At 39.6% G+C, this 15,825-nt stretch overlaps 1 protein-coding gene across 1 annotated transcript in view; it reads right to left on the reverse strand.

The window, feature by feature from the left end:
- Nucleotides 1–1,081: 1,081 nt before the first annotated feature.
- The window catches only part of pkd1l2a (polycystic kidney disease 1 like 2a), a 31,856-nt gene continuing 17,112 nt past the window's right edge, over nt 1,082–15,825 (reverse strand). The window contains exons 16-41 of the mRNA XM_077201650.1: nt 14,523–14,660; nt 14,278–14,433; nt 14,069–14,193; nt 13,839–13,959; nt 12,686–12,817; nt 12,372–12,597; nt 12,098–12,288; nt 11,549–11,779; nt 11,316–11,417; nt 11,050–11,228; nt 10,787–10,933; nt 10,448–10,647; nt 6,404–6,648; nt 6,111–6,324; nt 5,263–5,717; nt 5,023–5,119; nt 4,803–4,943; nt 4,548–4,733; nt 4,111–4,441; nt 3,761–3,894; nt 3,551–3,678; nt 3,304–3,464; nt 2,968–3,178; nt 2,048–2,149; nt 1,830–1,961; nt 1,082–1,740 (exon numbers count right to left, since the gene is read on the reverse strand). Of these exons, the coding sequence (XP_077057765.1) occupies nt 1,615–1,740; nt 1,830–1,961; nt 2,048–2,149; nt 2,968–3,178; nt 3,304–3,464; nt 3,551–3,678; nt 3,761–3,894; nt 4,111–4,441; nt 4,548–4,733; nt 4,803–4,943; nt 5,023–5,119; nt 5,263–5,717; nt 6,111–6,324; nt 6,404–6,648; nt 10,448–10,647; nt 10,787–10,933; nt 11,050–11,228; nt 11,316–11,417; nt 11,549–11,779; nt 12,098–12,288; nt 12,372–12,597; nt 12,686–12,817; nt 13,839–13,959; nt 14,069–14,193; nt 14,278–14,433; nt 14,523–14,660 (4,611 nt within the window). The 3' untranslated portion in view covers nt 1,082–1,614. The remainder of the gene's footprint in view (nt 1,741–1,829; nt 1,962–2,047; nt 2,150–2,967; nt 3,179–3,303; nt 3,465–3,550; nt 3,679–3,760; nt 3,895–4,110; nt 4,442–4,547; nt 4,734–4,802; nt 4,944–5,022; nt 5,120–5,262; nt 5,718–6,110; nt 6,325–6,403; nt 6,649–10,447; nt 10,648–10,786; nt 10,934–11,049; nt 11,229–11,315; nt 11,418–11,548; nt 11,780–12,097; nt 12,289–12,371; nt 12,598–12,685; nt 12,818–13,838; nt 13,960–14,068; nt 14,194–14,277; nt 14,434–14,522; nt 14,661–15,825) is intronic.

Here is a 15,825-nt window from a genome sequence, read left to right on the forward strand (position 1 = left end):
CTTCACTTTCAGGGTGATTGACTGACTGGTAATTCTATAGTCTTGCAATATTATTGGGTCCCATCTGGGTAAAAGCTGAAGCAAGGGGATAATATATCTGTGCCATGCACATTGTAAGGTTGAGTACACAAGTTTTTTGTTTTTTTTTCAAGCAATAAAGTTATCTAGTCCCTAAAGCATGGTCTTGATAATACCACCAAGACATCCTCATAAAAAACAATTGTCTGACTAGGTCACAATCTGAGCCAGCAGTTTTTCAAACTTACTGCACATTATGACCTGATTGGGGATTTCCAATAAAAGTAGATGTCTAAAATATATATCTAGGATCAGGAATGAAGATACCTGAATTACACTGAAATTGTTTTGGTTATTCAAAAAGCTTTGATAACGTTTGATATATGTTGTCTCAAGATTACTTGACCCAAATGTGGAGAAAAACGGTAAGATGAGTTATCGTAGTGCAGTGCAGACGTAGTGAATACTTTCATGTATTTGTTAATGTTATGACATCAAAGGCCATCTGTTTCCTCTTAATTCTCTATAACATGTCAGTTCTCTAATGAAACACTGAAATACGATGCTGTAATTTGCATCAGTGAAGCTAAATACAGTATCATCTGAATTTAACATGGTAAACCGCAAAACTAAACTAGGAAAGTGATTCTGTTTGAATGGAAATTGAAACCAGGTACCCTGAATAAAGGTTCTGGGGAGTTTTTTTAAGACAGACCTCAAAATTGCCACCAGTTAATGCCTGTCCAATAAGAATGCCAAATTTCACAACCGTTTTGCATGTTGTTCTAGAGTCCGACATAGACTCCTCAATACACATTACAGATATTGATAGTTGCTAAAACTTTGTTGGCAATGAAACCAATGGGGAAAAAAGTCTCCAAACTTGAATTATTTGCAAGACTGATGGATTTAGGTCTTTTTGCTATGTCTGGTACATTCTAGACATTTATAATGGCTGGGCACCCAAAGGCCTTTTTGTTCCTTCTTTTTCATGGTTATGTGGATACTGTCCTGTTTAAGTAATTTGAAGTTGACGCCTGAAAAACAGTCACTCACAAGCCAATTTTTTTATAGAAGTCATTGACTGAGTCAATTTGTATTGATTGACTTGCTGTATTAAAAAAAATAGACTTATATGCATGGCAGAAACATTGGTGGTGTATATGATTCAGATCCCTTCGTGTGTCAATACTTGCATGCAATGTGTTAGTTTAAATAGCTTAAACAATTTCCCAGATGGTCACTTTACTGCAAGTTTTGTTCTAGAATTATGTCACAGAAAAAAGAAAAAAAAGAAAATGAATCTGCTATCCACTCAGAAAAGCTGACTTGAGATTAAATCTGAGATGCAATTCAGTGATGTATTAGGGCAAAAATGACCAGACAGAGTTCCATATTTCATGCTTAATATTTGTAATAATAGCATTGACACACGTCCCCACTGACCTAATGGAAACAATCTGCAAGATAAATGGAATAAGCTTTCTAAGATTATAGTAATGTACAAGAACAATTACAGAGTATCCAAAGACCAAGAGGAATTTTACAATAAAGCTTGGATTGACTATCACATGGTTATAAAGATAAGCATCATTTCTAGGATATGACTGAAGCTGTAGTCTTTGAAGCATCTGCATCGATAAGCTTTTTCTTGCACTTGATGCCAAGGAGACTGCAGATCTTCATCAGCATCAGATCTACAATCTCCTCTTCTTCGGAGGGCTGAGGGAAAAGAGATGACCATTTAATTAACTGATTTAGAAAGGTGACAAATTTAGCACAGCACTGGATTAATTAATTGAGATATTTACTGTGGGATGAAGTTGCTCTTCATTGAAAGCCACCAATATCGCGGATATAAAGAGGTTGAGCACTACGAACGTCATAAAGATAATACAGGATCCGATGAGGAAAGCACCTAGAACTGGATTGTAATCCAAAACCTGTAGACAGAAGGAAATGATACAATAAACAATACAAGTTCTGAACCAGACTGGCAGTGTAATTCAGTATAGGCCAGTATATTTACCTCATCATAGTTAAAGATACCTAGTTGTAGGCAAATAATGGTCTGTGCAGCCTCAAGCAGAGTTCTGTACGAGTAGAGCCTCCAACCGTACATTAAATTGCACTAATGGGATGCAAAATTTAAACATTTCAGACAAACGTAAAAGTGCAAAATGTACATCACCAGACTAACGCATGTAAATGTTCTTATGCATACTCAAAATTAGCATCAAATGGCACTGGTTCTTATGTCTCGCCATCAAAATAAATGTGCGTAATATACAAGATGTGGCAATCAAGATTTCCAGCAAATATTTTGCATTTCAGTTTGTACCTCATGCTGCTATCGTATGACTTATGAAGACTTGTAATATAGTGCATAAGTAGTGTGAACTGCTACATTGTTCTTTCAGGAGCTTGTAGGCCAGTGGATTCAAACTCAGATCCAGGAGGATCCCAGTCCTGCAGAGTTTAGCTTCAATCCTAATTAAACACACCTCATCCAGGTAATCATGTTCTTCCGGATTACTTGGAAATTACTGGTAGGTATGAACGCTTGTTTCGGTGACTTTTTATCTCACAATTGCGATCTTTTCTCAGAAATGCAAGTAATAAAGTTCAATTATAAGGAGAAAAGACCAACTTCTTTCCTCAGAATTGCGAGTTTATATCCCACAATTTTGACTTTATGAATCGCAATTGCGACTTTTTACGCAATTCTGAGATAAAAAGTCAGAATTGCGAGATATAAACTCACACAATTACCAATTGGCAATTACCTTTTTTACTTATTCTGTGGTGGAAGCAAGCTTCCATAGGTAGTTGTGTTGGAACAGGGTTGGGACTGAACTCTGTAGAATTGTGGCCCTCCAAGAGCTGCCTCTGTTGTTGCCCCTGATCGTTGTCTAGATTCCACAAATTGTAAAGGAATATGATACTCACAGCAATGGAATAGGCCAAAAACATGATGGTCATGACCACGATGAAGCCTGAGATATCTGTCCATGCTCGCTGCAGTGTAGAGGTGATCATGTGTAGCTTGGGGTTGAGTCTCAGCAGATGCCACAGCTTGATGGTGGCCAGGAGAACTAAGAAGGCTATTAGATAGCCCAGTACAGCATCTGCCGTGGCCGTCTCATAAAAACTGACAAACCTGTTAGAGAAGCAGTTGTATAAATTCCAATGAAATTTCAAGTCTATTTTGTGCATTATGTAGAAGTCTAGCATGCCATTCTGAACATAGTCATTGATCTGGAAGAGTTTAAGACTTTCACTCACATGTCTTTGTTATTTTGGTAGTAGTCAATGTCCCGGTTACCCAATATTGTCCTCTTGACAAACACAGATAATGCACTCCAACTTAGAATAATGATGGCCAATTCCAAAAGATTCCACTTGCTTCTGAAATATGCCCATTTCTGCTGCTTCATTAGTTTGCCCTGTTAAAATCCAGAAGATATTGTGCATTATAACTTCACTGATGCAAATACACCATCTTATGTTTGTGTTCCATGGGAGAGCTGACCTGCACAAACATGTAGTAGAGAATGAAGAGGAAATAGATGGCCTCTGATGCCATAACAAATACATGAAAGCCACCAGTGGACTGATAAAGATGGACAGTCTGCACCTCACTGCGATATTGAAATGCACCTGCAAAAACAATAAAATTACTGTGAGTCCAGACTTTGAGAACATGAGAATCTTATGAGAATTTCAACAGGAGATGCCTTACCTACTCCTGTGGTCTCAAATATGAGAGTCACAATGCAGAAGAGGTTCACATTTGCATTATAAACTGTGAACTCCACAAAGGCAGCCCGTGTATACACGTCCAGCCAGATGTCGTCAAAAAGATACTTTAGAAGTCTGTAGGATGGGAAAGGAAAGATCAATTGTTCTAACTTCTGCTTGAAACTACTGTAGTCAACATTTGAAGTGGATCAAAACCTTTCATCAAAGTTATACATGAATTACAACAATACCCATTCTTGTCTTAGGACAAATTTGATTAACTTTTTTGATCCACTTCACTCTGTACTACTACGACTACTGTAGATTAAATACTGTTACACATTATGCTACCTGCTAGCATTCTTTTTATCCGGGCCTAGGTCCACCACAAATCCTCCACCCCTATAAAGGGCCAATCCACCCCAAACAGAGTTTGCCCGGAGTTTGGCCTGAGTTTGGTAGTGCCACGGTGTGGGTAAAGTCTGATAGCCATTCACATTTTTAGTCTGGTTCCAGCCTGGACCATAAGAGCTCATGTCCTCCGCTTCCCAGGAGTATGGGGCATGGCAATCAGGAATAGCGGACACCATGGTCTTGGCAACTTTACAAGAGTCTTTTTTCACCCTAACCTGACGGAGTCGAGCGTTGCCAACAAGTTTTGAGTTTCCATCGGTTATGAAGCCTGGAAATGTAACATAAAACAAAGTACATTTAGGTCTAGAGGTAAAATAAACAAGCAATTTTTAAACTTGATCAAGTATGTAGAGAATACATATTGAAGGAAATACCTGGATATTTCCCAAACAGATTACCGAGCAAGGAGGATTTCGCCCAGTTGAATATATCTTTATGGTTCATACTCTCTGAAATGCCACTGCTGAAGCTCTGCCGGATGTGCTGAGTGAGGTAGTATGCATTTGGATCTCGCTGACTATATGCGACCAAGAGAAGCATCCACAGGAATCCCACATAAACTGCAATGTAAGAGGCTGTCAAACAAGCTGATCTTTCAATTAATTAAAGACTAATTGTGTCCTTCTTACTGAGAATCTCCCGGATGAGTGCGAAAACTTTCTGCTCCTTGATCATGTTGTTTTTCATCCTTTCTATGTCGGTGGGAGGAGGAGGCTGATAGAAACTACATGTGCTGTCTCTCCTGGCAATTCTGACTGCATCAGGATCATCTGGACAGACGTTTTATCTGAAGTTTTGCCACACTAATAATGTGATTACCAAAGAAGATACTGTAAATGCACTCGTTACCGGTGTTGGGTAGAGTCCCGTCAATCGTGACATCTCCATACTCTTCTTGATCAACAGTTTTGAGTACCAAAGCAAAAAAGACTGCAAAGCCCAGTACCTAAAAAACAATACAAGGTCAACAAGTCTCTGTAGCAACAAAACAACAAACGGACAATCTGTAATGTACAATACAGATAAATGTACAATCTTAAATTTAAAAAGGAAGGTCTCATGAATTGTATTTTTTATTCCATCTCTTACTTTTACAGGTTGAGTGATGAAGAGGCTTTCAAAGAATGACACCACCATTGAGATGAGCCAGCTAATGGAGCGATCCTTGCCATAGGTCAACCCATATATCATAGTGAAGTATGCTGAAACACCACTGGTGGCTACAACAAGAAACCAACCAACGAACACAAACCACCAGGGCAAGCCTTTCTGACAACACTTTTTGCTGTTTCCACTGCTGCCCTCTGTTGGGCTGGAGCTACGAGTATGCAGACCACTGGCAGAACAGGAGGAGACATGAGGTTCAAGTAGGTTCTTCATGCCTTGGACCTGCAATACAGCCCGGCTGTAGCCATCTGGCTTAGAGAAGGGTGAAGGCCCCAGCAGTCTCAGCTCTTTCTCCACATTTTGGAGTTGTTTGTAGAGATACTGGCTGTAGATGCTGTGCTTTTCATTTCGCTCTGAGCTCTCACAAATACTGCTCTCTGCAAGAGGAACAAAAAATATTGTTTCACATATAATAATGTATGTATGTATGCTGAGCTCCATTTAAAGTTGGAGGTGGGAATACTCACGTGGAAGTGGGAATGGAGGTGGGAATACTTCAGTTCCAACCTCAAAGCATTACAGTCATACTGCATTCCAGAATACTAGGAACTTGGAATATTCCCAGCTCCATTTGAAAAAAAACTAACTAAAAGAATATTGCTTTAGCTGTCAACTGACACTCACCAAAGTTAGGGTTGCTCTATCCAACCCAACTTTACAAATGCCAGTGGTTTTCTAACTAAAGTTCAAGTTTTAATTGACATTAAAGTTCATGTTTCACATTCTCTGGAGCTAAGACATATTATACAGGCTGCTATGGATGGACTCACCTTTCAGATTTATATACCCTAGGGAAGCCACAAGAGTTTGCTCCTTTTTAGAAGAGTCAGTGTAAAACTCATTTCCAACTTGATTGTGTTGGCAAATTATCTCTTCAACCAATGACAGCAGACTGTTAATATCTGTTTTGGTGGAGTCCAGTTCTATCCTTGGAACAGGTATTCTCATGACCTTATAGAGTGACTGTGCAATTCGTTTGATGTCCTGAAAAAAATAATAATTAAAAAGTCGTTATGAGTGAGAGATGGACCTAAGCTGGATCGAATTCTTGAGTAGGACTTGCCTTTATCACAGTGTCAGGTGTGATATCCTTGTGATTATAGTGTGAAGGCCGATTTGGAGACACACGTCCAGTTTTGGCTTGCTTTGTGAGATCTGTCTTTGACTGCTGCTTTGAGGACAATTTAGACTTTTGCTCTCTTGGACGAGCATTTCTGAAGATGCTCACAATAAGGAGATTGATAGGAAACATGATAATGGAACTTTGGATGCCAATCATGACCTGTTGCCAGGTGAACTCAATCTTACCTGTAACCCATGCAAGGACAGAAATCACATTATTATAAATGTAATTATGTTTTGAGTCAAGCAAAGACTTAGAAAAACCCTTTAAATTATGTCTGTAAGTGCTGTTACCAGAATGAGGGAAGTGATGGCAATCCTAAAGGATATTGTGCTCTCAAATGACTTGCTGCAGATCCCTTTACTACTCTACACCAAATCAAGGTCTAAGTAGGGCTCAATTCCATATGGAAATCGGCAACGCTTTTGGCTTAGATGAGTATTAATATGATTCTGTGATAAAACCCTCAAATCTAAAGATCCCCAAGGGGTTATTTCGAGACACCAAGCATCCAAAACCAGGGACCCCATTATGGAACCACCGACCTAATAAAATGTCTAAGGCATTTGAGGAAATGCATGGTAAGTGTGCAGCAGGCATGGTCCCACTGAAACCCTCATGGAAATGACATAACCGCCAAGTACTCTCTTCTCTACAGGAATCTAGAATGAATATAGAGATATCAGGGACCGGTTGCACCAGTTTTGCGCAATTTACAACTTAGCCTAGTTTTTATGTAATGCCGAGTTCAGACTGCACGATTTTCAAAATAATTGTGTCACTGTTGTTTTCAAACTGCGTTACTATCTGGGGTAACATTCAGTTGCTGGTGTGTTCACACTGCACGATGGATCGGCGACAGGAGGTTTCACACTGCATGACTTTACAAAAGAAAGAATCGCCGACAACTTCTCCCTGGTCCGCAAACTACGTTTCACAACCAAAAAAACGCCAGAGGTGATAAGGAAATAACGGAAGATCACGCGTGCGTGAGACCGGAGTTCTCGCGCGACACTGAATTTGTTATTAAAAATGATAGCCTACAAGAAGATTGTGATCCAAATTGTCTGTGCGCTGATTTGCAGCGAAAATGAGAAAAATAAACAGTTTATGCAGGAGGAAATGGTTGGGAAGACGAGGGGAGCAAGGACTGTGTTTTGCAAAGAGAGTTGGGGGTAAATAAATAATTTTGCAAATGTTCTGCTGTTGCTGCTGGTCATGCAAATGTTTGTGCTTTGTTTCTGTTCGATATAATTGTAAATGTAGGCCTATCTATTAAAATACTGATATTCTGGTCTATAACTCCTCCCTGAACATCCTGCTGTCCTGTATCTTGCTCTCTCATTGGCTGTCGGTCATTGCCGATGTAGTTTTCAGTCAGAACACTTTTCACACAGCAGGATTGTGAATCGCCGACAGGTCCAGATATTTAGCATCCCAAATATCTCACGGGCGTCGGTGACTCGTCAGCGATTCTCTCAGATCCCGTCTTTGCTCATTCACACTGCATGATTGTCACTCGAGTGAACGAGCACCGGTTTGCCTGTGATTTTGGGCATTTGTCTCCAATTTCTCAAAACCTGTCAGCGAGCCAAAATCGGGGCTAAAATCGTACAGTCTGAACTCGGCATTAGTTATAACTTACGCACTACTAAATATGTTTGCGTCGCACCAGTAAACTTAGTTGAAGCATAACTCTACGTATTTATTTATCTACGTAAACTAAATATTTACGGAAGCCTGGCTGAACTGACTGACTGAACTGCATCAATAAGTTCTTGTTTCTGTCGACAGACTTCAATTCTTTAGGCATACAGTATATGATAATGCTAACATGTACTCTCGCTTAGACAGAACATTATGTAAAAAGATTACCATGTACCATGCTCTTTAACAAGAACACGTCCTACAGCACGCCACTGTGTGCGCATCGCTCCGTGTTGTGTGTGTCATATAAAATCAGTCATAATCAATAAATGACATTTGTTGTTTTTTTTGTAACCCTAGCCCTAACCCTTTTTTGCCATATGTATATATACCCTGTGTTCTCCTTTATGGTTTGTAATTGTTTTTGGTTGTGATATTCTTTGTACTTCTCCAAGTTAATCATTAAATATTGTTCCAATGTATTCTTCTTCGTTGTGCGTTCTCTTCATCACACCAGACTATAACAGTATTGTATTTAATGGAAACTTATTTTTTAACATTTGTTATGTGAGTAAAAGTAGTAAGAATGAAGGATAAACTGAAATTCACAGCATTTCAACACAACTTCTGCTCACGTATTTGAAGGGTGCTATTGGAATATTGGGAAACGGCATAATATGCGGCTACCCATTACTTTATGGAGATGTTCTGCCTTAAGAACAAATGGTGCAAACGAATAAAGTACAAAGTTAGTTACAAACTAGCTAGTAGTTACTAAGCCTCTAGTGTGGACTTTACATTTCAATTTAAGAAAGAACTTACGAACGGCTGGTGCAACCCTACCCAAGACATTTTAGCATATAAAGACCCTTATGTACAAGGGCCCTCTTGCTTTCTACAGGACCTCTTGTGTTTTATATCATAGTAATCGATCCCTGCCATTGTGTCCTTCAAAGACTTTACCTACCCTCACCTTTAACTTATTTTCCAGGGGTGCGCTTCCCAAAATCATTGTTAGCCAACTGTGGTCGCAAGTGTAATTGAATTGTATTGGTAAAGATGGAAATTGTGAACATAGTTGACTTTGGGAAACACACCCCAGATCAACACAGACGGAGAGAAGAGAGTCTTACTTAAATCACTAGACAAAACCCACGTGAGAGCTAAGCAACAAATATTTTGATCATTTGTCAGTTTTCTTTTAAACTTTGTGTTATATTGTGAAACGCCACTAATGACTTAATTACTACTAACAGTGCAGCTAGGGGTTGCTATGAGATTAACTATTGGCATAAAAAAGAGTTACAAGGCACATGTAATTGCATAATTGTTTCATAAATCTGAAACTTTGTGCCCTTAGTGGACAAGGGTGACTTCAGCAAACCTTGTTGGAGTACAAAATCCCCTAGTCAAATGCAGTACAGAGTGTACCGGATTGAATAATGAGTTGTGTCCCAGTTTAGAGGCTGCATCATTCAAAGGCCAAATGCACCACAGCGGCGCAATGAAGGATGTCCAATTTTAAAGGCTCCTTCAAATGCGGCCTACAAATGCGTATTTTTCCCAGGCCACAAAGCCTACACCCTAAGCCTATATCCCAAAAGTGACAAAAGAAAATTATTCACTGATACTGACTGATTAATTTCTGTAACTTTAATAAGGATTAATCTATATTTGATTTATAAATTATCATTAGCTCTTCCTTGTATTTAAGACCTTAGTTTCCCCAGTTGATTGTTCCATGTCATCAATGTTATATGTTGTTGTATTCACCTGAGTTTGTCCATGGATATATGATTAAATACAGTTTATTTCTCTGAATCTCCTGTGTTGTGTGCTTCATTGCAGCCTTAAAGCCTTAAAATCGCTAAGATACCCAACCCTAATAAAAACTAGATTTTTTGAGAGAAAATAGCAATTACACTTTTAAATGTAAGAGTTCGGGATCAATTTACTCTATCTAACGATATAAATGTAAAAAACAACACAAAAAAGATTAAAGTACTTCCAATGTTGAGATATCTTACTAAGATTGACAGGTTGATAACTTTTTTTCAAGACAGTTAAATATAACTTTCAAAAAAGTTCAGAACAAACATACTGCCACTTGTCAACAGCAGCTGTCTCAGGAGACAAGAGCAATGCTCCGTAAGCTAGACCTTCCCAATTAACAATGCTCGGTTCGACTTCTGCAGACTTTGAAGGCGTGGCCGAAGGATGGATGCAAAGGATGCAGCCCCTGTATTGGGACACAGCTATGAATGGACATGTTATACTGTGCTGATAAGAGCTTTCTAGTTGAAGTAAGACATTAGATTAATGTTTTATTGGCCATACCTAGGTCCATGGTCTGCTCTGAGGGATCTGAGGGGATACCCCAGAACATGATACTGGTCAACATGGTGCAGAGCAGCAGCGAACAACAGCAGGAGACACGCTGTACCCGTGTGAAATTACTAGTTGGGGGACGACTGATTACAGAGAACCAGATGTGACCATCACGGAAATCTTTTGCAGTCTTCATGAAGAACAAATTACTGTAACATTTAGAGACAATAAATTAAGCATTAATGAGAAAATAACAAACATTTTGTACCACATTTTGTGAAAATTATAATTAGTTATTTTTGTTACCAAACATGTCCCCAACGTTTTTGTCATCTCACAGCTACATACCTAAATCTTTTTAAGTCCATTTCTGTTGCAACTGGAAATACTTTATCTAGTGTGCATTCTCCCAAGTCAATGGCCAACCACGAGCTGCACAGGAAGTGCCACTTCTGCCCAGTTTTCAGGTCCTGTACCATTGCTTTGTTAACATACCTGTAACAATTTAAAAGAGTCATATACAGGAAGTACTGAAATTACACAGACGAAAACAACATGCCTCCCAGGAAATCTGACAAAGTACAGTGTGACACATTTCCCATTAACTTTACCAAGAAGGATGCTGTCCAGAGTTGTCATGCCAGAGCCTGATACTCTGTAGCTCTCCCAGTGAGTAAGGGCTGGTCAACAAGAATATGTCCAGTCCTCCCCTTTCAAACACTGGCTTTTCAGGGTCAGTCAAATGATGAGGTTCACTCTCTCCCTCTGTGCCTTGTAGAGTCACTGTCACCTGGAACAAAGTTATGGCAGTGTTAATTTTGAACGACACAAAAGTGTCCCTGAAAAAATGCTGCAACAAAATATGGTCGACACTAACCTGAGAAGAGGTGGAGGCCCCACGACGATGTCCTGTGTTGATACTCAACAAGTAACGATATTCAGCTAAGGGATCATTGTCCTCAAGTACTGTGACCTTCACCTTTAAATTGGCAAATTAACATTAAAGTCAAACAAAGAAGTTTTTCTTATTAATAGTATTTTCTTATTTCAATCAAAATCTGGAATTATCTTTAAGTATCTCAAATTGAATCTTTAAGAAAACCAGCAAACCTTGACTGCATCCTGAATGTCCTTTCTTCGTGCCCACATCACAACCACCAGGTAAGCCAGGATAATGGCACCTACAAAACACACCACCACCGGGTTGTTGACGAAGGTGGCAAAGAGTTCAGCAGTGCGGGACACATCAACCACGTTGGGCATTACGAAGAAAGAGCTTCCAAAAAAGGTCAAATGGGTACATAGGCATTGAGTAACCAATCTTGTAGTACGAGGGCCAACCTAAAAAAAAAGAAAAGCTCTAACCATGAGGTCCATGTATAAATTACATGTTTATTCAGTTTAAAGGGGTGTTCACACCAAGAGTGATTGCACTGACATACCAACTGGAAGTCACTTATTTTCAATGAATGTTGGCAATTTGCGATATCAGTGATTGTTGGCAATTCAATGTGGGCAGTGACTCAACAAAATAGAAAGACTTTATGAGATGAGAAGTGACACCTCAAAAAGAATAAAATATAGTCATTTGGTGACGTCCAGCGATAAAATCACTGTTAGTGTGAATGGTCCTCAAAAGACCTTGGTTGTTCAGCTTACCCTACAGCCATCACCACTCCAATTGGCCTTCATCTCATCCCAATACAAACAGTGAGCAGCAATGGTTGTGATGAAAACTGAGGCATTTGTCGAATTCACCCCTGCACCAACAACTGGCCTCACCAGAAGATAGTAAACGCCTACTTCCATTGTCATCTCCCTAGGGTTAAGCACCCATGTGTACCTCTCCTCTGCGCCACAAAAAAACAGAATAATTATCTTTTGCAAATATTATTTCATAAATTCTGTTGAATTGTTTATATTTGTTAATAACCTTCAGAGTTGCCCACTTGAGGCAGTTGGATCCGAGCCTCATAATTTGTATCATTAGGGTAGTCCTGAAAACCCAGGAGCAACTGCAGAGGAATCTCCTCTGAGGGGTCCAACTTGAAAACCAGAAATATATTGGGTGCAGTCACATTAATGACCACGGTGCTGAAGTTTCCTAGTTCCAGAAGAGTTTGGTTAACCTCTGCCATATCCGGCCTTGGTAGGAGAATCTAGAAAATCAAAAAGATAGATAAGGTCTGGATGTTTTATATTTACAGTAGCCAAGCTTTTGGACACTAGCTGACAATATTATTTTACCTCAATCTCCTCAGTGAGATTTGCCACTGTAATCACAGAGCCATTCATTTTGGTAAGAGAAAGAGACCCCACTGATCCACTGATACGGTCGCCCTCAGACCATGAGAATGGATTTATTCCAAAACTTGTCATCTGTAATAGGTTCAAGAATAAATTAACAATACAGAAATCTAATCTTTGAATTTTACCTCTTAGAGACGTCTAAGTTTCAAGGTTGTCTGGAGGGGAAAGGTGTCCAAAGCCCATCAACTAGTCACAGGGTACCTCAAGGGTCAGTGCTTAGACCTGTACTCTTCTCCATATACACTACATTACTGGGAACTTTTGTACAGGCACATGATTTTTACCACCAATGTTATGCACACAACTCAACTTTTTATTACAACCAGACAATCCCATCTCCAACTCAATCTATCGAAGAGGTTTCTTGTCTTTCCGGCCACTCCAACATTTCAACAATAATTCAACCAGATCTGCCAGAAACCTTTGAGTAATCTTTTATGACCAATTGACATACAAAAAAATCTTTGCAAAGACAGCACGGTCATGAAGGTTTGCACTGCACAACATTAGGAATATCAGGCCCTTCCTAACTGAGGATGCAGCACAACTCTTCATCCAGGCCCTTGTAACTTCTAGAGTAGACTATTATAATGCTCTTCTGGCAGGATGTCTAACATGTATAATCAAACCTCTACAAATGCTACAGAACTTGGATGAGCCCAAGACAGCCCACATTACACCTCTCTTAATCTCTCTTCACTGGCTACTGGTTCAAGACATTGATGCCTGCATACAGAACAATTTACCTTTACTCCCTCTTACAAATTGACATCCCCTCCAGAAGCCTGAGGTCGGTGATTGAGTGGCACCTTGTGGTGCCATCACAGAAAAGCACAAAATCACTTTCCCAAACATTCACGTTCCCTGTTCCTTACTAGTGGAGTGATCTTCACAACCCTACTCGGCCAGCCAAATTCCTTTTAATATTCAATAAACAGCAAAAAAACGGAAACAAATATTTTCATTGAGCCCTGAACCGTGTCCTGCTTATGTTGATTATTTTGTTATTGCCTCCTTAGGATGAATCACATTTGTATAATCACACTCTTTATAAAAGCATCTGCAAAATGAATAAATTCACACAACTCACCCGTACATCTACTGGTTCATCTGTAGACAGAACATCAGAGCCCAGAGATGGGAGCATAAAACTGGCAGAGCTGTTCTTCTGAATGTTAAAGGGCTGTTTCTGAAGACCATCTGGTGATATTCTGAAAGAGCAAGAATGATTGATTTGTCTTACGGCTTAGGCTGCATTGAAAAGACCCCATAAAATTAGCATTTTTGCTTGTGTACAATTAATGTACTTTATTCTCTTACCTGTTGACATATAAACCAAAAACTGTAGTGCTCAGTATGGTGGGCTGCTGGTTCACCTTTTTCCCAGCCAACAAGGCACTCTGAACATTGTCCACAGTGTTTAGTAAATGACTGGAGATCTCATTCTGTAACAGAGGGGATTGAAAACAGTGTCAAGAATGATGGTTTTAAATCAGCACGTGAAGCTTGGCTCGGGTGTGGTGTTGTACCTGTTCAGAAGTATTGGAGGAAACTTTGAGGATGTTACTAACAGCGTCAATTATTGGTGTGGATGCTTGCAGTATATGTTCAGAGGACTCCTCACCAGAATGTGTCAAAGAGACCAGGGACTTACTGAGGTTTGTCAGCAGAGAACTTGCCTGTAACTGTAGCCAGTATGGATAAGTTAGGAAAGAGGTGTATTACTACTAAGGTATTACTACCATCTAAATTTATCCCGACTGTTTCAAAGTACCTGCGCAGTGCCTGTCAGTTCATGACCTTGTGTGGTAAGGCCTGCAACCACATTAGCGCTCATCTGCACCTCTGCTGGATTCTTTGGTGGGATTGAGCTTGTGGCAACACCCAAACTCAGTAACATCTCTTGTCTTAGCTTTAGTCAGAAGAGACATACTGTGTTTGGTTATTCAGACTTACAACACATTCAATTCAATTCACATTTATTTGTATTGCGCTTTTTACAAAACACATCATTTCAAAGCAGTTTTACAGAAAATGGAGTCCACATTACAATTTAGAGAGATCTGTTATCAGGTAAATGTCAGGGTTCATGGGTCTATGTGTTCTTCTCTGCATGTCTGCCTGTTGTTGTCACCTGTCTGATTGCTTGTTAGTGTTCATAGATATATACACTAGATGTCGCCTTGGCTACGGCAGTTCATTGGAACGAATGCATCAATAGAGCCGCCATCATGGAACAGGGGAGCCCCTCCTCTTTAATTCATCAGCGTCAATGTAGGAAAAGGTCTAACGGAAATAAAATCACCATAAATCGTCATGAATGCGATTTTCTAGTTGTTTTGGTTCGTTCCAACTGTTCAGACATGTATTTATCATTCAGATAAATTTACAAAAATTTACAAAATTTCACATTCTTGTGAAATGTAATCCCTACCTGTCTGGTTTTTAGATTTCGTTCGTGTGAACATCCATACGCAGCAAAAATGTCCGGCATCATCTATGAATTCAGCGTTACCTTGCTATTTCCTATGACAAGACCCCTGTTCCAAGATGGCGGCGGTTTTGACGCATGCTTAGAACCCCAAGGTGACATCTAGTGTATATATCTATGGTTAGTGTTACCTAGCAACCTTGGTGATGACCATCAGAGTGGCTGCACCTCCTGGGCACTACCACTCCTATATCTGCCTAGCTTTGCTGTGTTTGTTGTCAGATCGTTGTTTGTTCACGTCCTGTCCTGATTCTCACTAGCTCCTCTCTAGTCCTCAGTTCCTGTGACTTTGACCAGCCTTGTGTGGATTTTCCTGTCTTGTGTGGATACTTATCCATTTTGGATGTACCAGCCCTATGTAGATTACTTCAGCCTGTTGCAGTCTTCATGCTACTAGGATCTGTTTCACATGCACTAACAACTTCTGACTATTTGCCTTGCTTTTTTCACTTGCAATTGGATTCTTGAGTTTCACTCTGACAGTAAATATCTCATAAGTTATGTATTTCAGAAATGTACATATACAAAATAACAGCTAAAAATGTATTAATTTAAACAATGTAATAATTAAAGGCAGAGGGGTAAG

The sequence above is a fragment of the Siphateles boraxobius genome, unplaced genomic scaffold (assembly GCF_051911475.1).
Source record: "Siphateles boraxobius isolate OS27281-9 unplaced genomic scaffold, OSU_SipBor_1 48, whole genome shotgun sequence".
Classification (NCBI taxonomy): domain Eukaryota; kingdom Metazoa; phylum Chordata; class Actinopteri; order Cypriniformes; family Leuciscidae; genus Siphateles; species Siphateles boraxobius.